This window comes from Lasioglossum baleicum, chromosome 15 (assembly GCF_051020765.1).
Source record: "Lasioglossum baleicum chromosome 15, iyLasBale1, whole genome shotgun sequence".
In the NCBI taxonomy this organism is placed as follows: Eukaryota; Metazoa; Arthropoda; class Insecta; order Hymenoptera; family Halictidae; genus Lasioglossum; species Lasioglossum baleicum.
The window spans coordinates 6,136,272-6,158,596 of NC_134943.1; the positions used below are offsets into that span (position 1 = coordinate 6,136,272).

Below are 22,325 nucleotides of genomic sequence, written 5' to 3' on the forward strand. Positions count from 1 at the left end.
TATGAAATCATACGGATCGCCGGCGAATACGGGCTCCGCGAATCACCGGGTGAAATGTATCCCCCGTCTCCATGGGCTTCTTTAAAACATCCCCGAGCTCCATCTTCGGCTGCCACTGGACAAAGCTCCTTTATTTCCGGCACGTAACGTTGTTGCGCGATGGTATTCCACGGAACACTGGGAACGTGAGCTATCACGAATGCGTTTTGATGAAGCCTCGGAACACGACTCCGTTGTAAATGGACTGAGGATGTTCATGGAATTTCTCGATTCGCGAAATAAATTCTCTGAGCCTCGATTTCTACGGAAATTTCACCAATCCAATCGTATATTCGACTTCAGAGTGACGAAATGCAGGGAAATTTTTATTTTGCATATAGATGCACAGAGTCTAGTAATATGTGGACAGCAGACTTACAGTGGCCGAAATAATGATACGTTCACTAGCCACGTCGGCTGGTTTACTGCTTCTACTTTTATTTTCGTTTTCGGAAGTCTACTGTGCCATTTGTTTTTATTTCGCAAGAATGTGTTCTACTCATTGCGTAAGCAGTCAGTCGACTATCAACAGTATTAGTGTAAAGATGTACCCGTTTCAAAAATACTTTGAAAATGATCGAGTACAAGATAGGAAATAATCTTAGGTTCACAGTGAAATATTTAAAAATTACTATTGATAGTACCATTTTTTAAACGTTTTTGTATGGCAAGTACACAGATTTATAAAGTTTAAAAATTACAAAAAATATTTTATGTTCGTTAAATATCATTAAAGCACAATGACATGGGGAAATCGTTAAATGATAACGAGAAGGGCCAAATTATTGCTTTCCACACTATGAGTCTCTCTAACAGAGAAATTGCAAGAAGATTGAAAGGGTCATTGAATGTCATAAACAATTTTTTAAAATTAAAAGAAAAATGCGGCAGTAAAAAATCTACAGGTCATCCAAAAAAATTAACACATAGGGACAGAGATAAAATTTTTCAAGAACCACGGTAAAATATGCTTAATACCTCTAAAATAAAAATGAAATTAGACTTGCCAGTTGCCATTACAATTCCACGCAGAATATTTGAAGTTATAAAACAGAAAAGAGGTTCAACTAACTAAGTACTGAACTATCATTTCTTTTCTTTAATTTTTTATGTAAAAATACATAATAACCTATGTTTATTTCGCAACTAAAATTCAAGTGTTCTAATAGAAAATTTGTAATTGATATTAATCAACATCGTATTACTCAATTGAGCGGTGTATTTTGTTAATTATATTAGAATGAAGAAATAATTATAAGTAAAATCAAAAATGTTGCATCAAACACAACATTATGTCAACAAATTGAAGTGAACCTATCATTATTTCGGCCACTGTACATACATTCACAACAAAAATGAATTTCATAATACTCTTACACAAGCCCCAACTGATAAAAATCAACGGGAAATCAAATACATTTTTAGATATCCCTTAGAATTATAACCCTTGAACCAAGCCCAAAGCTCAATCAATCACCCACTAGAAAAATGTCAAAACAATGTGGACCTTACTAAAAGACTGTCTCTCACCTTCTGTCAACAGGTGACGCTCCCGGTGCACATGCAGAAGAGCTCGCTGAAGGCGACGCTGTCAGTGAACGGTGACGGTCAATCGAGCGTGCCATCCCGATGTCGAGCACCTAGCGTTGGCATCGACGTCGACATGGTCTCGGAGTTTGACCCGTCGTCGTCGGACAGCGGCGTAGTGTCGAGATGTGCCGTGGTGAAGCCTTTGAAGCTTCGTCTCTGCCAGCCGATTTTTGGCCGACGGAACCTCGGCAAGCTGCGACGGGAGCACGGCGACGTCGGTCGTCCGTCGACGAAGGACGATGTCGGCGTCGCCGAGTCGAAATCTTCGAAATCGCGGGACCCAGAGAGAGAGAAGAGGAGACTGGCTCGTAAGAAGGAGAAACGCGCGACGCTGATACTTGGCTTCATCATGGGCAGCTTCATCGCCTGCTGGCTGCCGTTCTTCGTCCTCTACATCGTGAAACCGTTGTTCCCGAACATCGACATTCCGTCGCAGGCGTTCGTTATCGCGTTCTGGCTCGGATACATGAACTCTGCTCTGAACCCATTCATCTACACCGTCTTCAACAAGGACTTCCGGCGCGCGTTCCGCAGGATACTTTTCAAATGAGCCTTGTGGCTCCGTTCCCCGGTGAGAAAACGATCCGGGACACCGTACACAGAGGATCGATCGCCGCGGGTCACCTTCCGACAGTGAATCGGTCCGTCGATCCGACAAAAATCCAGAGACTCCAGAGAACAATCCTTTGAGTGCAAACATTCTGTTGAACAATGCGGAGCGATCGCGATCCTTCTGTTTCGAGCTCGAAAATGTTGAGGCTCTAATTAAGTCGCAAGGCTGGCTATGACACACAAATTTCAAGTTACTACAACTTCTATACACGATAGCAGTGAGGACAAGATTTCAGGAAATGCTGGGTTGACATTTTCAAGCACCGAATAAGGGAAACATGATCGTCCGATACTGAAACGGTTCAGCTGTGTCTACATTCATTATCTCGTTGCAAGAAAATTTCATCCGAGCTCTTCCAGTGTTCGTCAATCAAGTCTGATATCTTCAAGTATATTCTACTGACTCCACTTACCACCGTTCAATCACGTGTCATCTAACTCATCTAGACGTGTCGTTATTTACACAAAATCAAGCAACGAATGACAGTGTGCACATCACCATCTACATTTGTCATTACTTCGACAACATTCTGACACAACGAGGTGCACAAATGAATGTGGACACAGGTTCAGGCTGCAGCTACAGAATCGTCGTTGTTAAATCGAAAATTCTGCAGTGCTGTCTTTAATACTTGTCCTGTTGGTCGATCGGTTCGACAGTAACGATTTTGTCGCTGTGCCACGTTCAATCAGAAGTCGGGGGCCGATTCCTCCGACCATAAGCTGAGTTTTAGCAATCTCGGATCAGAATCGGATGGTTTTCGCCGGAAACGGCGACGTCCGTCATCTAACTGCCCCGACAACTGCACGGATCAAAGTTTCGATGTTAAAACTCGACGAGTCACAATCGTAAATCGTTCTAGAGGTCTCAGCTGGCAGCGGGAACGCTGTCGGGAGAACCCGATTAGATCCAAGTTTGGTCATCGATAGGAGATATCAAGACAAATGAGATCCCACGGGATTTGGCTGAGGAAAATTTGTTTGGAACGTCGCTGGACTCTCCGTTTCTGGCGAGACACACCCCTAACAATCGTCTCTATCTCCGAAGTCTCGTTGTCGATCGATTCAAGGATCGATTCCAGGTGAAATCAGAAATCGAAGCGTACTCGCGGCTTTCTTTCTTCGCAGAGTTCCTTGGACGGACGGCGCACGGTCCGATTGTATATTAAACGTCGCGACAATCCATTATTATCGATGTACGTGATTGTAGATATGTATAGCAACGTGCGTGCGTGTGTGAGTGCGTATAAGTGTACATGGCAGGATGTTCGTGTGAGTCTGTATACGCGCGCGTGTGTGCGTGTGTTTGGGTGTATGTGTGTGTATAATAAAAGAACGGAGATATCGGTCGGTAGAGTTTTTGTTCGCGGAATACGCGACACGCTCGAGGCGGGAAATCTCGTTTCCGGTGGATTCGAGAATACTGCGGGCTGCCGGAAGTTTGGCCACGAGACGGAGAGGAAGTTTCGTTGCGGAGAACAGTCTCCGTGGATTCTCGACACGGGAATGTCCTGGGAAAGAATACAGGGAGGACCCCACACGGAGTCCCAAGGATTCCGAGAGGAAAAAGTTTCGGGACGGGTCGCGCACAGGTACCGGTGAGTCACCTGAGGTTGCAAGTTAAAGTACCTTCGTTGCTTTGGATCACATGCCAAAATAGTTTCCTCGAAAAGATGCTGTTTCGCACCTTTGTTTCCTTAAAGTCTCAAAATGTTCACTTTTGACAGTTTGTTTGGGTCTGAGTGACATATAAGAATGGAAAAAGAATGCTGTCACAGGTAAAAAAAATTCAGGGAATGGACCCACCTTTAAAAAAAGATTATTCGAACCGACATTGTTAAAAGATGAATACAAAATGATTCGTAAAACACTGTTCAAATATCGATGCGACTAAAACGAAATATTTATGGAACAACACCTTCTCACAAGTACACCCACCGGAAATGAGCTCGAGTGCGCTAAATCGAATCCTGCGAACGAAAACGATATCGCGCGAGCCAGTCGAGTAATGTTTCCTATTAAATAGGCACAGTAGAATCGACACACCGTTAATCGTGTAACGTTTAATCTCGAGTTTCCAGATTCTATGATGAGGGCGCGATTTACACGATACGTAATAGTAATAATACCAAACCAAAAAAAAATAAATAAATAAATAAAATAAAGAATACTAATAACATTACTAATAAATACCGTAGGAGTTTCTCGAGTCGGACGATGAGTCGCGCGTTACCGTGAAATGGGCGCGATGATTATCGGCGGCGGGTCACTTCGAGCGAGTCAAATTGCCAGAGTTTCCGACCCTGGCCGGGTTTAAATATTAAATTCGATCGCATCGTGTTTAACGGCACACGCCCCGGCTGTTTGATGTCGCCGCGTCGAAAACCCGAAACACATCGCCCCCGCGGTTTCAATTATTACGCGGCATTACGCGATGTTTGCGCGGCGAGGTGCTAACTCGCGATCGGCCGCTTTATAATTCAACACAGCCAAGGCACACGGTGAAATCGATCCTCCTGAAATCCATAAGCTCCCTACTTACACCCTGTACCCACGCGTAATCGGTTATCTCACCCTCGAATCCTTCCTGTCTCCAGAAAAGCGTCTCGAAATTTCAAAACCAATTCTTACAAAATGTTTAAAATTTTTAACAATACAGTAAATCCTCTATAAATGCAAAAACCTCGGGGAGGTTCGTTTGCAAAGTTCGTAGACGGACACTATTTTTTTGATCTTCAAAGGCCGAGCCGAACGTAGCGAAGGACAGCGCGTGTAAAGAGAGGCCGCGCGCGGCCGAAGCGACTGCGACTCTCCGCGTCTCTTTCTTTCCCGTACACTGTCCTTCCTTGCGCCCGAAACTTTCATCGTCAATTAAACCACTAAATGCAGTTGAAATTATATCGTGTTTGGTACTATTTTAATGAGAAAAACGCCACAAATATATTGGTGAAAGTTTCATACAAAAATAAGTAATTATAAAACAGATTTTACATTGGTATTACATTGTGAGGACGCACGGGCCTTTGAACTGTGCATTAGTAGTGGTTCACACCGATATACCCGAGCCGAAATCAGATTACTACAATCGAGGGATATTTTTTTGCATTTATTGTGTACGGCCTTTTCGCGTTTATAGAGGATTTACTGTTTATACGAATGTTATTTTAAGTATCTGATCATAAGCACGAGCATAGTTACGCAGAAACCGATCACATAAAGCCGTTCCGAGGTGAAAAGGGTAACCAACAAGCGGAATTTGATGCCGAAACACGGTCGCGCTAGGATCAAACGTGTCACTCACCTAAAATTGCGCGATGGCTGCCAAATTCTCCGGCGGAATCGTTTCTAGGATGAAATCCGACGAGCACTGGTAACACCGGTCAGAATGTTTGACCGATGTTTGCTCTCCTGCGTCTAAACAAATCAAAGAGCGGCGAAACAACGGCTCGTAAATCGAGAACGGAATCATCCTGCGGAATGAATTTCGGAAAAACAATTTCCCCCGTACGTTTCCCACATCGAGCGGGCGTATTCAATCCGGTCCTCTCTATAACGTAGATTACAGTTCATCCCTGTAGCTCCGACCACGAGGAATTCGAATAAACAATTTCTACGGATAGCCGAAAACCTGATATTTTCAGAACAAATGGTTGCCCCGTTCAGAAACGGAATTTTTCCTGAAGATATCTTCTGCGATTACCGATTACCATGTCCGGCTCTTTACATGCTGGCTTGGATGACTTCAAACGTCAAGACATTCTTTTTTATCTCACTATGCTTGTTTTCAAAATAAAGGATCGGGTTCAGGAAGCTTGCACAATTTAAAAAAAAAAAACTTTTATACGATCTCTTGTTCCTCTCACATTTTTATCGAAGTATATTTCTGTACAATTTAATAATTATTCTTCCTGCATCGTACGTTCAATTTCATTTCCACCCGATACATTCTAACACACTTTTTGGGATAATTGAGGATGTAATTTCGATCTCATGGATGCATAAATCAATTTCGTAATGGCGCTCTGGTCATCCTTAATCAGTCGCACAATGTCCACTTTATTAAGCTTGTTAATTCTGACCCAACCAATCATCAAGTCATAGTAATTTTGCTTTCAAAACCGACAGGATTATTATCCACCATACCAATGTTCAACATTAATCATCATTTTAGCATCTTCTACCACTTGAGCCATCAGTTCCCATTTTAAACATATTCATACCTATAGCATGTCACTAAAAACAACCTTGCTATCGTCAACGAGCCGAGTACACCTGGCATCGACGAAAAAGCCGCGTCGTTTCTTGGTGAAACAAAGAGGCACAGAGTAATTAGTACAGAGTGTAGAAATTAACTGGAAGTTAATGCAAATTTGCGGGTTCAATCGATACTTTATTCCTTCAGCGAGAAGGTAATCAAGCCTCCGTTTCGAGGCAGGCTCTCGAGTGGAGCGTATACAAGCTCGCGGGATCGTTGTCAATCATTTATTCATACGTCAATGGGTTTTTCGGGAGTGAGAGAGAGAGAGAGAGAAGATTGATTAAAGCGTGCCATTACGACGTGAACAGGCATCGAAACAATTTTTTTTCTAGAGTTTCGGGCCTCCCCGACACACACATACCGAAAACGTTTTCGGATCACGTGCACCGGCCGTTCACGCGCGCACAGTGCATCGTTGCATCGTGTGCATGCATGCATGCGTCACGCGGCTACATGACATGCGACGCGCCACAACGATAAATCAATAAACCGGTGCGTGTATGAGTTTGTGTATGTTTGAATATGTATGTGCGCGCGCTCGTGTGTCTCTCCGGCTTTGCACAACCCCCTATTTTCCCACCCCTTTCGGTGTCTCTGTCTCTGGCCGACCGCGCGTTACATCGTTAACTAGGGCAAAAGTGTCGAGGGAATAGACGAACGAGACGGTTCCACAGTCCCCGGAACCGATACACGAGCAGCCGCACTGCTGATAAGATTGCCAGGATTATAAGCGTGCTCGAGATCGATGCGACACGCGCATCATCGTACTCCTGCAGCCCTAGTGTCGACGCTCCGATGCAGCGACGGCATCCGCGCCATTCGAAACTTCCCTCGATTCTTCATATGTCCGCATCCGAATGCGGTTTTGCTATTGAACTACTTTTTATTCTGGATGAATAACATAAATTTTTATACATTTGTTTTAAAATGTAGCTCATAGCACAATTTTTTTGCTTTGAAAATTTGTCGGTTGGTTAAAAACGAGCTTGGTCGTAGATTGGCTTAAATAATCAAGCAGCATTTGAATCCCCCTCTCTCCAGGACTCGCTGTTTCAAGTCTACATTTAAATTACAAATTTTGCCGTTTTGATTGATGCAATTTTTCCCTGGTACTTCATTCAGGCGTTCCAGGATTTACATTTTTCAACTGAAGGTCCGGCGTTCATTTTTGCGTTAAGTATGCGCGTGATCAAATATTTTTCAGCGGTAATGTAAACGGATAGAAATGACCCGACACGTTGGCTACGTGTGCATGCAGTTACGTGTATGCTGCAAATGGAGTCAACAGTGAACAGGCCGCATTTGAATAAAAATGGACAGCATCCGGCATAATGTATGCTATCGTTCAAAAATATCGCTTGTTTCGAAAGCGTTTTTGCGGAACGAAATGCGAGTCGACGTTACAAATTTCGTTGTAGCCGGAGTGAACACGCGTTGCCATTATAAAATGCAAATTCTTATGCATTTACGGTATGTTTAAATAGCTGAATCATTAAAAAAGCAATGCGTCGACGAAATTTCATCAAGGTATTTTAATTCATGCGGAATCCTTTTGCCGAGGAAAGCAATTTCTCTCTTGAAACATTTCCCTAATTTTTTGTTTATGAAGTAATAATAATCAGAAATGTATAAAATTTGCATTCATCTTGGTTATGTTATGCTTAAAATCTTGATCGCGAGTCCGACTCGCCAATTAGCCCTGGGTTTAGTCGTTCTATGCTCCCCAGATTAGCGTGAAGCGTCACATCCCGGTTAAAAATTCGCCAGAATTTCCAATAAAGTCTTAGTTCGCCGTCTCCGAAAATGATACCCCAGCACATTTCCCAATAAAATCTCGTTCAGAGCTCGGTAGAGGCTGTCGGGCCCGCTTATAGCAAGGGAATCCCGTGTTCTCTTTCCTTTATATTTGAGCCGCGAGGTCGATCTTGGCTACCTTGAATACTTTTCGCCGGGTGGACATATTATGCCGCATACCTCGTAACATGGGATTCACCGTTATACGGTCGACCGGATTCCTGGAAATTTATCGTGCCTGAAATAAAAGGACTCTGGGAGCGGACGTCCCGCGATGCGTTATGTTCTCGAACGCATAAAACCGGAGTGGAATTTACATCCTAACCGCGCGGAGCACTCGCCGCGTGCAACACACTCCTTCGATCGACCATCCCTCATCTCCTGATCCTTCCTCCGCCCCAGAATTCGTCGCTTCAACCAGTTCTCTCACGATCCGTAGATCCCAGAATCCATCGGGGGAAAATCCGCAAATCGCGGAAATCACGGACGATTTGCTCGCCGCGGCGAGTCAAACGGCTAAAAAATGTCAGCGTCTGTCTTGAAAACAGGTGGCGATCGATCAACGAAACGACCATAAACGCTCGGAGTCGACGAATCACAGCAATAGAGCGGTCTTCGGGAAACGTTTGTCCTCGTTGTTAGTTCCAGACTTTAATTAGATCGATGTAAGCAGCGAGGCACTCGACCTTTTTCCTTGTACACTGAGTAAGATACTGATATAAGCGGATCCGGTGGAACGCGTGATCACGATCCAAAGAATAACGGAGCACCGTAACAAACAAACCAAAATATCGTGAGACGACGTTTCACCGTTTAAACAATTGTTATCGAGACATACGTGTGACCGTTGTCGAGAGCGTTAGGCGATCGACAAAGCGATTTTGCAAAGCAACCAAACTCTTTTTCCAAGAATCTCTGTGCGTGTGCGAGAGCGTGAACCTATGGATTACACTAAATCTGACACAACACGATGTTACTCGAACCGTATATATGGGAGAACGTACTATGAATGAATGCGACCGCCGAGAAAGAACGAGCACAATCCTCTGTGGTCGATCCTGTCGTTTAAACGATCGTTCTAACTAAATAAATATTGAAACACGCTCGTACCGTCTCTCAGCCGACAAGCGTCACGACAAATTACCGATTGATTGGCCGAGGACACCGATATACTTTGTATCTATACACCATTGTACACAGATATGTATATTATTACTGTTATTAATATTATTCTTATTGATTCATCCACAGATTATTCTTATTATCGCCGTTGTCATTCTCGTTCTGACCGCCGTTCATTCTTATACGTATTATTGTGCATACAGTCAGCCAAACGAAGTCTCAATACCCTGCAAAAATGGAATTACTTTTTCAAAAATAGAGGAAATATAATTTTGGATTTCCTTTTTCTTGTCACAAATGAGTATAATTTTTTAAAAACAGTTAAAACTACTGTTGTATTATTTTTAACCTATATATTAAACATAAGAAAATATAATGGAAAATTTTTTCAAACAAGACTGAAGTCATTTGAACCAATGTGGAAAAAGTTCTTCCGTTTGAAAGGGTATAGGGAGACTTTTTGGTCCGATCGTATATAGATATACCGTCATGGAATAATCAAACGTCGCAGTAGGGATCCAACGATGGACCTTAATCCTTATTTCGACTCGTCGAGCGGCTGGCCACTCCCACGCACGAGAGGGACGCGAGATCGTCAGTAAAAATCGTATCGACTTCAAGGAATCGTGTTCAAAGAGTCGCACAATTATAAATTTGCGATTCGTCCGATGAATTTCATCCGATCGTCGAAACTCGCCGATTTCCCGGTCTCGGTTAATTAGGACGCGCCGGTCCAGCGCGTCCTACTGTTAATGAGTCTCGCAAAGTTCCACGGCGGATTGATCGCTCGCGCGACTTATGCAGAACTGGCCCCCACCAATCAAATTAACTATCTCGTTAGCTCCGATTGACCGTGATCCGCCGTGTCTTCGTGTGGAATTTATGAGAACGCGTCCCCGCTCGCTGATCGACAATCTCCGAAATGGTTCGACGCCGGGATAATTGGCAGAAGGTAGAATTAAAAAGAAACGAGACGGGAGATTCATCGACGGAACACGTTGCGACCAGTTTTTCGAATAATTTTTCATTAACTCGGCTCCATGGTCCGGTCGTTACACATGAAATTTAACAATTTTATAACGACGATTATGTGAAGCAATCTTGTCACAGAATATCGGTCCACATATGTACTTGGAATTACTTTTTCAGGACCAATATTCATTTCTGAACCCTTAACAAAAAAATTCATTCTTTTAATAATATAAAATATATTTTTAATATTGTACTTACTTGAACTGTTTTCAAATTGAATTATTTGTCGAAAGCTGATCAGTTAGACTATGCTCTTGAAACACTGGGTCCGAATGGACTCGAGCAACACCGTCCAAGGGTGAATCGAAAACCAGAAAACGAGTAAAAAGACGTTTAAGATATTGCCGAGATCATTTCGACAGTTCGAGAAATCGAAATATCGATCATAATTAAAGAAATTCTTATTTGTTGATATCTTTACAATGATTGAAAATATTCTAATTTGCGGAGGCAAGTGTATAGATTGTTATGGTGTGTACTGCAATTAATAAATTTCATTTTGAACACAGTTACGTCTGTTTAAAATTCGACACTTATGAACCTGATACCAAAAGATTACCTGCAACGCAACAAATTCTAACGTAAGAGACTCTGGAAACTTAATTTCCGTAGAATATTCCCAGTGAACAGACGCCGTTAATATACAATCTATAGTTTATTCGATCGCGTTGGCCGTCGACCAGGGTCCACAAAAATCCACCAACACGAAAGCAATTTATTTAATGAAGCAGAAAGTCAAGGGTGATCGCAGCGAGTGCGCTTTTAACCTTGTTACATCTCATAGATCCTGAAATTTAGGTTACTCGATAACACGAATATAAATTCCACAGCGTTTCTCAATTTTTCATCATTTTTAAGGGTTGCGTCCAGGCTTGTTGCATCGTTTCACTGCAGCAGAAGGTGATTTATCGAAATTGCTTATTAAAATCGAGGAATGATCGAAGATTGGTAACGACCGGGGTTTTCCGCTTGCAATATCGCCTTCGTAAAGTGCAATCGTTTCGAGAATGACGATCTCGCGATGGTCACCGCGAAAACGATCTCTATCGATAATATTGGAGCAATGAAATCACTGTGATATCACTAAAACGCTTTCAAGGTGTATGTACTGGGTTCGACGATGATCGCTATGCCCGCGGGGCTGGGCGTGGCGGGTTTTCAAAATCGAAAAGGAAAATGGCTGAAACGGGACTAGATATTTCGACGTATGAATGGTCGAGAGAATGATTGTATGACAGAGTGAGAATGAAAGAGAGAGGGAGAGAAAATGTATGGTATCGGTTATCGTAAATTACTGTAAATCATATTATATGCATCACGATATTGTATTATTAATCGGGGGAATCTATATACACAGGGTGCTCCACCTGAAGGCAATTATCCAAATATCTTCCTCACTTGTGGTAGTATAATCAATATTTTCAATGCAGTTTATGGAAAATGCATTTCACATTCAATTTTAATTTTTTGGAAGCTGAAGGTCGTCTGATTTATAATGAATACATTTTAATGTCAACTAAAACAATGTATGTAGAGGTTATCAAGTAAGTGAACTTAGAACCCTTTAAAATAAACATAATCGTGTCATAAAAATATTTTATGCGTCATATTCGTTCATCAACACCGTAGAAAATGCATAGAAAGTATTTTGAATATCCTCCGAACTGAAGAAGACATTTCAGTGTGTGTCTTTAATTGGACCACCCCGTATATGCATACATATAGAACACTAATACCACGATAAATATAAATATCACTAAAGACTATTGTCATCGTATTATCGTCATTAGCACGGTCCGATCGAAACCGTTGGATTATACAAGCCCAACTGGTTCTATCCCACAATTTCCGTCATCCGGTGATTTGATGAATCGATTCTATGAAAAAGAAGATTATCTCCGAGGGTGCTGGATCGATTTCGATCGGACCGGGATCATTACCGACGCAACAAGTCCTATTGTCTACTAGCGTCGATTGTCGAATGCAGAGCGAAAGTGAGAGAAAAAGAGAATGTATGGTGAAATGGATGGAGAAAAATTCTATTGAGACACGCGGTGAACACCGTGGTGCTTCCGAGTGGCGTTTTAGTGTACATATGGGGAGCGTTCTCCAAAATGGAGGACGATCGGCCCCGGGCACGTTCCAGCGTTTCCTTCGGCTAGTTTAGGCCATTTAGACACGTAAGCGATTAAAAACGGTTCTCTCCGATTTCGATATCGTGAACGGAGAGAAAAACAGGGGGAGAAAGGGAGTGAGAGAGAGAGAGAGTGAGAGAGAGAGAAACAGTGAGAGAGTAAGAGATACAAGGTCTCGAGAAGGTGGAGCGAGAGAAACAAATAAATAAACTAAAAATAAAGTAACGAATCTGTTAGAAGGCATTCTAATAGTCTATTAAAGCTGAGAATTCTATCTAGAGACAATAGCGGGAGAAAGGGAGGAGTTTGTCAGCGCCGAGGATGATGTTTCGAGGTCTGTTTATGAGACGCAGGATGATGGGAGCACACCTGGCTGACACCTCTGTTCGATTTGAAAATAAATGGCAACTGCTCGACACTCGATCTTCGTCCATTATTTTTCATCAACTTCTACTTCTACTTCTTCGTTGTTTAGCGACCGTTTTTGCGTCTCGTTCGCGAATATCGATGCGATTTTATGTGACCCACCCTCGGGCTCTGTATGCAATACTTTTATTATTAAAGCAAGATTTTTTGTAATTAGTTGTCAGCATATTTTACTTTCATCGGAAAACGTGCAATGTCCCGTTCGGTGCTGTGCTTCGTACAACAATGTGCGAGTGTGTACAGGGTATGGAAAAATTATGTTCTGATTCTCATATACTGGGTCATCCTATTCTGTTTGTTCGTGTGCCATTTTATTTTCCACATATCTCACAAGGGAATTTTTTGTGAGATGATGGTATACAGAGTGTCCCAGTTTTTTCCGGCCAAACTTTGCCAGCGTGTTCTACACGCAAAAGTAAGAAAAAAATGTTATATGAACATATGCTCTTAAATGTTTTATTACGGAGTTATAACTTATTAAGGAGTTATATTATGAATATCTCTATTTGTGTTTACATAAACTCTAATGTTTACTTGCTGAAGTAGTTGATATCGACATTGATTTCTGCTGAACTATTCGTTCCTGTATTCGTAATAACGGACGTCAGTTTGAAATGTTAACTCGTTAATAAAACATTTAAGAGCATATGTTCATATAACATTTTTTTCTTACTTTTGCGTGTAGAACACGCTGGCAAAGTTCGGCCGGAAAAACTGGGACACCCCGTATATGGATCCCTAATTATGTACGCAAAATATTAGGTGTAGTTACTCAATAGTTTTAAAGATATAAACAATTAAAGTTTTTCATACCTGTGAACCATGCAACCTGCTTACACGGCTAATGGAACTTCGAACACTACAACTCAAATCATGGTATATCAACAAGGTATGAAACTTTAATTGTTTATATCTTTAAAACTATTGAGTAACTACACCTAATATTTTGCATACATAATTAGGAATTCATATACCATCATATCACGAAAAATGATCAAAATCGAAGTCGGATACGTGGGGTCCTTTCCTTGTCAGATCAACGACGATTTTGTTTTTCGAACGAACCAGACTATCCCGATCGAAAAATCGTCCCACTTCCCATCGAAGCGGACTTCCGTCGGAAAATATAATTAAACAATTCAATTCCGCGGCGATAATGAGATCTTTAATGTCACAAACAGAACGGACATCAACTGTTCATTTTGCCGTCTCGTATTTCGCGTGGACTCTCGCGGAAATTTGAAACATACAATCCGCCGTGTTCGTTTCGATTTTCGAACGCTTCCGGCTATTTCGCAATTTTCGTCGATTCTCAATTTTTCCATTGCCATGATTGATCGTTGTTGAAATGGCACCGTGATCGTGCTGCTCATTAGTCGCGTTGACAGTATTTGAACAATTCAATTCAGAACAATAATGAAGGCTGTTAATGTAATCGATTATATTACTTTCTAGAATATAAACTGTGCACCTTGTGTTGTTCCGATTTGAATTAATTCTGAAATGTAATTTTATAAATTCGTGTGTTTCATTTTAATAGAGCCATTCAGTATAATTTTCTTGAAATATTGCCTGTATTTTCGTTTATAGAGGAACACGCAGTGTAGCAGATTTCCACGCCAATATGTATGTTTTAGGTAAATGCGTATTTACATCATCATATTTACAAAATGTCAGTTCACGGGTCAAAGGCTCCATTATGCGTTCGAGGGAAGATAAAAAGCTCGTTCAATTTTACGACGATTTTCGCAGCCCGATTATTTTTCCATCAATATTGCAAGATACGCTATTTTACAGCGGGTTTAACAACTTCACGGATTTATGGAGTCCTATATTACCTGGCTGTCGTTCTAGAAAATATTAGACTCGAAGTAAACAATCCATCAGATGCGTGGGAGAATATTGCCCAGCCAGCAGTGAAGGAAAATAAATTCTGACGGCGCGTGTTTAACGTCAAACGTCCTTGTGAACGGACACATGCCAAGCCTTCGACTAAAGTCTGCAGCTCCAAGGTTTAACTCCGCTATAACTGCCGCGTAAAATCGTCTATCCAATTTCTGGATCACAAATATTTATGTGGAAAGAAATTTTTATGGACTGTCGTGTGGTTGGAAAGATTTCTATGGAAATATGTAAAAGCATCGTGAAATTTTTCCCAACCCTCTTTACTATACTCGACTCTAGACAACCACACATGCTATAAAATTCGTATAAAATCTGCAGTCTAGTTACTAGAGCCATTCGAAAATCGATTCGACCGAACCAAAATTACAACAGACTGCCATCACAACAGGATTGACTTTGCGGAATCAATTATTCGCTTTCTGACTGTCTGCTGTTCATCCTCTGATGACGTCGACTAGCAATAATTCGCGTACCCCACGATCAGAACGTTTTCAGACGACTCTGCATTCGACGAATCGGTTTCGCGTTAGCGATCAATCGTCGACATCGGTTTCGCATTAGCTGCGATCCTGTCGCGCGAAATATACATGGAAATCGAAACACTACTTCCATTCGAATATACCATCCGTAACATGTTTAAATTTTAGTTCGCACAAATTTTTAAACGGAACTAAAATTCGCGCACTCCGGAAATTTCTTAAAGCGGTTCCCGAGTGAACGTCGCAAATATTATAATCGCGGAACGCCACTCGAGATAATTTAAACTTGTAAACACGATGAGTTTATTTTCGAGAGGAGGATAATGAATAGAAGAGGATGCTGGACATTTTCCGGTGGCTGTTTGTAAATTACAGACACTCCAAACGAAACACCGATGTCTGAATTAAACAAACAAGAAAATACTAATAGTGTGTTAGATTTTTATTAAAAAATATTCATAAAATCCGGCAATATATTTCTACCGTCCAGAATCGTTTACAACTCACAGTTTAGCGTACGTTGTACACCGATGTTTCGTTCATACAACGAACACAGGAACACCGTAATATAAAAACAAATTGCCGGTGCATAACTTTTGCGTGAAACTCCAAAAAATACAGCACGAGGCACGCGGGTCGGCAAACATACCGTGTAGAACGTTTTCAGCTTTTTTAAATGGATCGATTCGACCGCACAGTCACCACGTAGAATGCTTTTTGCATTCCGAACCTAAATGGGAACAGAAAAGCCACCGTATTGGAAATAATTACCATGGAACAGTGCAAAAATCGCTTATAGGAAACCTTCTACCACTAGTCTGCAAGATTCGCCGAAAAATCATAGCGCACTTCGAAAATCACATTTTTTTAGTCGTCAGAAAACAGAAAATGGTTACAGGAAATCAGTTGGCCAACAAATTTTAATATTTAAAACATTTCTGCATGTACCAAAATGATTTTAAAAAATTCTCGATCACGTTTCTTGCTGTCACAGTGCCAAAGGTGTTGATGTAAATAACAACTTTACCAATAATTTTCTTCATCATAAACAATTTTGCGGCAAGTTTCCCTTACAAATGTCCACCGATTCAGAAGTGTAGGTTCACCCTAGGACGGATGACCATTACTTATTATACACCCTGTACATTCGTCTACGTGTGTTCAACTGAAAGGCCATCGATATTCCTTTTTTGTTTTGAGGGAAGTAAAAATTGGGCTCGAACGATCTCCGGGCAAATATTTGTTCTTTCAATTTAGCAGATCGTTGCGGGGACGTCGGTCAATTTTCGATGCAAGCACGGCTCGAATGCAACGAGGTGTGCCGCGTGGAAGGCGCAGTTTGCGCAAGTTAATTACATTTTTACGTTTAAATATTTCCGCTCGTTAAACACGCGGAACACGACCGCGCCGCACCGCGTTAACAGGAAAACCGAGATTCCGACGATCGAATTCGCCGTTGGACCCTTTGCCCGCTCGAATAATTCCAGGGTGTCCAGGATATTATCTGTACAGACCTCCACCATGTACTAAAAACTTTCATATTAACGATAAAGCGGTTTACCGGGAATTTACTGTGAATTTTTGCACGGGTGTAGTGAACGTTCAGTGTCAAAGTAAACCTTTTTATTTGAGTTTCTTCTCAGAGATAGAGAGAGAGAGAGAGATTTTTCTTGAAAAAGTGCCTCTTCGAAAGCCCCTTAGAATTTCAATGTTTTTATCACATTTGTTTGTTCGGGAGAAATATTTCTTGAAGTAACGGGCTTTCTCTCTTTTCTTGAACGAGTTCTTGCAAACGATAATTTGTAGAAATATCCTTATTTAGTATGCTCATTTTTAAGCAGTTTTAAATGATGTTCAATACGGAAGTTGTAAGAGAGTAGATTTTATTGCACTTTTTACCGAGTCGTTGTATTCCTCATTTTAGTGAATTTGATGAACTTGAAAATTAATGTACAGACACATCTACAGATTATTTACAATTATTATTTATATAATAATTATTTTTAATCTACAATGATTAGTTTCTATTGTTTTGATTGAAACGAGCGGTTGATAAGTTTGATGAAAGCAAGAAACCGGTAGGAATCGAATGGATTTAATTGAATGTTCGACAAGAAATTATGGAGATTCCGATCTGCCTTCATCCCCTGAATTCGAGTAACGAGGAAAACAATAATATCGCTAGGCGCACAACGAGATTCGCGGGTAAGAAACTCGAAACTCGTCTGAGATCGTCGGAAAGACGGACGGAGGAGGAATCTAGTTACCTGTCGGGAGACGTTCGTTGTACAAAGCACAGTCGTAATTCAGAGCGATGAAAAATCAACGAGAGAATCCTCCTCGAGGCTGGCCGCCGCTGATGTCGACGGTAAATTGATTAAACAGAACCCTCGAGTCACTGGAATTTACTATTCGAGCGTCTTTCGCGTGCATTTTAATTGTACTTCGATCAACTTTCTACTGTTTATAATCGCCCCCTTGGTTTGCGGATCTTACTGTGACGTTTTCCAGATAACATTCTATCCTTTCGACAAAACAAATTTTTACTGTTTCGTGAATTATAGAAATTTATGAAAATCGAATGGTGGGAAATTATCTAACAGTGTCTGAAATTGACTTTTAAGCATTAACATAATTTTTACATGCTCTGTATATCGCCTTGTGCACAAGGCGTTTCGTATATTTATATTGTAACTTTTTTGTAATACCTTCAGTGCGTTGGAACAACTTCAGGTGAAAATTTCATAACAGGTGCAATTAAATTCGCGACAGAAGGAGGCCGACAAGCGGCGTTCAAGTTTTTCGAGAACAAAGGCAACTTGTTGCGTCCAGTGTTCACGCTCCCGACGCACAAAGCAGTATAATAAAATTCCTGGGTGAAATTTGACGAGTCGCCACGTGAAATTTACCGCCATGGATCGAGTATCAAAATGCAGAATCACCTCTCAGAATTTCTTTGTGGGAATCGTTCGGGATTAATCTCTAATTAATCAAATGGAACGTGTCGCTAGTTAGCCAGTGCGCGTTCGATAACGAGTCTGTTGCAATTACAATAATGATACTTCTTGAAAGAAAATGAGGATGAGCAAATACGATAAACGAAGCGCTAACATTCTTGTCGGTTTGCTTTGCCTCTTTATTCTCAGAAAAAATGGTGAATTTAATCGCAAGTCTTTATCAATTTAAAATTAATAAACGAACAGAACGAATTTAAATATATGTATAATGATTCAGAAGAGAGAACGACACAGGGAAAGGTGAGAAGATTGTGGCACGATTGTGCTGGCAATAATCGTAATGTTTAAGTATGTTAACAGCGATTTGATGGACCGAGTTCTATTGAGTCGATTTTAAAATGTTTTCTATCAGGATCAATTATATTGGTGTTATGTAATACGAGCTCTGAGAGAATCTGTTAAGCGTTCCCGACATGTATAGTAACCGGACTGTGGATCTTCATGCATTTACAAAAGACAACAATTTTTAAAATGGATAATTAATATTTATTTAACTTGTTCTTGATTTTTTGAATCTTCTGTTTCAGTATGTACAATGCCTAAAGATTCTCAGTCCAGTAACAACTTTAGTTATTGTTACACCACTACAATAATTATCGTTTTGAACGAACGTCTTGTGAAATTTTATGCGAGTTACGCCTCGGTGAAACGCGGACGTCGAGAGAATAATCCTTGTTGAGATTCGATTCAGTGTATAGTGTGCGATGTTACCGGGAGTTGTAGTTGTAATTTGGTTTGCCGGTATCTCGGAGAAATAGTGGACGAGAGATCCGGAAAGAAAGCGATCCGTTTCTCGAATGTGGCACCGAGAAAACAGGTACTTCGTCGAACACGAGTTTAACGAGACGTGTAAGAATAGTGGGAATGCGGGACTGTCAGCGAGAGAGTTGGAAGAAAATAATTAGAAAAAACAGGTTAGACAGAGCGGAGCGAAATCACGGAACGAATGGAGATGGTTAAGCAAATTTTCGCATGTTCGTTGCGGTCCTGTGCTCGAATTACCTGTTTTTTTCACAGACATCCCGGGACTCGATCTAACGATCGGGACCGATCGCGATCGATCAGTCGTGAAACTATTCAGATGGTCACGAAACACTACGATGTATACAGACATTTAACGAAAATGGAACTATCAGTACATTACGACTTTGTTTTATAAAAGATATTCGCAAAACGAACCGATATGTTGTTATTTCTACCAACTAACCCGTTCATTACTCTTCAAGAAAATTTTAATCAATTGTTTTTTATTTAGGAGAAAATAGTTAGCAGACTGCAATTATTTATACAATTGACAAATCAATAAATTTTAGACCGCATTTCGTTATGCGATTGAAACTTCCATACGTCTACAGAAGGAGAAATGAGAAAATAGAAACTTCAACAGAATTTTATTCTTTATTGTAGTACTCTTTTATTCTATAGAAATTCTGAATGAGCAGAAAAGAATTTTATTTTACTCTGGATTCTTTATGCAATTCTTTTCTGAAACGAATACTTCTACAGATGTTCAACAAAAGGAAAATAACACAGTATAAATATGAATAAACATTTATTCATGATTGCAGACGTTCCAATGTAATAAAATGGTTAATAGCCGAAGGAAAGTTCGATTTTAGTTTGGATTCCCAATTCGCTCACTCTGCCTATTCCCCTCACCGTTGACGCTCCCGTAGTCCCAATGTTTAAGCTTTGTCCCACTAATTAATGCAAATTTCAAAAAGTAAAAAGAAATAAGTGTATATATCATACAAAAAATTGTATTTATTATCAAATCAAATATTTATTGTAAATGTAAATTGCGTTTTCAATTTTTTAATACCGTAGTGACCTTCTGATGCAAAGCAACCTTTCCGTGCATTCAGCTTCGCAAGAAAGTCGTATTATTATTCTTCTTCCAAGAATTTTCTTTTTACCGTGTTTACCGTGACATATTTCGAAGTCCTGGTAACGCCTTTAGAAAAGTGGAGAAAAGCGCGCGTCCTCGACGTTAGAAGAATTTTCTATTGAATTTAAGGGAAAAATCAGCTGCTGTAGGCAAAACCGGCTTCTTTGCGACGAGTTCCCCGGCCGAGTGTGAAATAGGGTGCTTACTAATTTAGAGGATGGAGAGTTACGAAACAGGTAAGTGCTTACATTATCTCCCCTGATGTCGGTGTTTTCGTTTAAGGTGTTCGCCGTCGAACAGTTGACCCTCCAAACACGTCAGCTCCGAACGCGAACATTAAACTTAATACAACGCGGATTTATAAAAGCTTTCCGCAAAGCTGCTTATAGTAAATAACTTATAACAGAGTTCGAAGCCGGCTGAACTTCCTAAGACGGACAATTTCGTGCGACGAAATTCGCTTCGAGGACCGCCACGCCGAGCCAGCACCCACTAAGTTTTAAACAATAGTCCTCCCTCGCGAACTTGTTAATAGCCGTGTTTCTGATAAGCTATCGCTCTTCTTGCTGCCCGATTAGGGCTCTGGCTCCGTCCTCGAACTCCTGGCTCAAGTTACACTGCCCTATTCCTTGTGGATGCATAAATAATTAGTCGAAGAGATACCAATTCCGTTGATTAGTCTCGTTAACTTAACAGGGCTTCGGAGGAATTGGAATTTTAATTGATTCTAGAAGGAACCTAATTTTCTCCTTGAACGTGCTGAGACAGCAGTTGCATATTTTTATTTTATTTATCCTCTTATAAAATTTTCCTTTATTTTTCATCATTACCAGTAAAGTTCAGTTCTCCGTTTTGGACTCCATCGAGGATGTACGTTTCTTGGACCACTCAAACCAAAAATGACATAACTTTTTACATAATGCTGTCAATCTGAAGATAATATTTCACTAATACTTTAGTCCATGATTTTATCAGAAATTCGCAATAACTTTCTGGACATTGGGTATTCGAAGCGAGAATAAAATGCCAATAGACCCGAATGGAATTCGCGACACTTCCATGGAGCTGGTGTAGCTGCAGGGTGCCGGAAGACCGCGCAGTTATCGAGGGGATACTGTAAACGACAAAAACGGTAGCACGCCGGCGGCGACGCGACGGCCCTATATGCTGTATATAAGGATCAGAGAATTGGAATGGCAAAGATACCCGAACGGTTCGCGCCCGGAACAGAATTCAATTCCATTCTACGACTCCCTTGGAACCCCATTGTGACGATGGTAACCGGGACCGATTTTGCAGCGGCGTAAGCGGGCATCAATCGGATTCGGCCCGGAATGAGAGTTTCGACTTAGCCGGCGATCTATCGCGGTATCTGTACGCGGGATACGAACTTCAAAAGAGGCTGCTGCACGAATTCCTTGAGCTTAACTAGCCTGGAATTGTATCGAATTAATCCTCTAAGCACCGGGTACCTACCACGAAATTTAGACATCTTTATGTTGTATATTTTTTTTCGACACTATTTTCTTTTAATAAAAATTAATATTTACAGTTCGATGAGTTGACAGAAAAATATATGTCATTCCAGAATGTCAAATGAAAATGTGTGGAGTATACAGTGCGACTGATAGAATCTGTAGAGATCAGGGACCCTAACTGTTATAACCGAAAAGAAAAAAAGTCATGGAATCACAAGTATTTCATCGATTAAAATCGTATTGGTTACAAATAGGGATTATAAGTAACCGAAAATTTGTTCTCTTGTTGGTAAATGTTATCGTTGAGAGAAATTCATTTCGATCACCTATGACAGTTATCAATAGACTGCGCATTTTTATGCAGAATAAAAAATGTTCGCATTGATTGCAGGACACAGGAGCCAAATAAAAATTGTATTCTTTTTTTAATTATCCTATTTTGCTGAAACTAATACATTGATGTCCTTAAATATTTTTAACACGTCCACTGATTGAAATTGTACGTACCCATTCTTCTCGTAAATTGCAAAAAATCCGCAGTCTAGTTATC

The 22,325-nt window shown here is 40.8% G+C and overlaps 1 protein-coding gene across 1 annotated transcript in view; it reads left to right on the plus strand.

Annotated features, from left to right (window-relative positions):
• Positions 1–19,587, plus strand: part of Octalpha2r (alpha2-adrenergic-like octopamine receptor) — a 158,056-nt gene extending 138,469 nt beyond the window's left edge. Inside the window, exon 4 of the mRNA XM_076439644.1 lies at positions 1,583–19,587. Coding sequence (XP_076295759.1) covers positions 1,583–2,179 — 597 coding nt within the window. The 3' untranslated portion in view covers positions 2,180–19,587. The remainder of the gene's footprint in view (positions 1–1,582) is intronic.
• Positions 19,588–22,325: the final 2,738 nt, after the last annotated feature.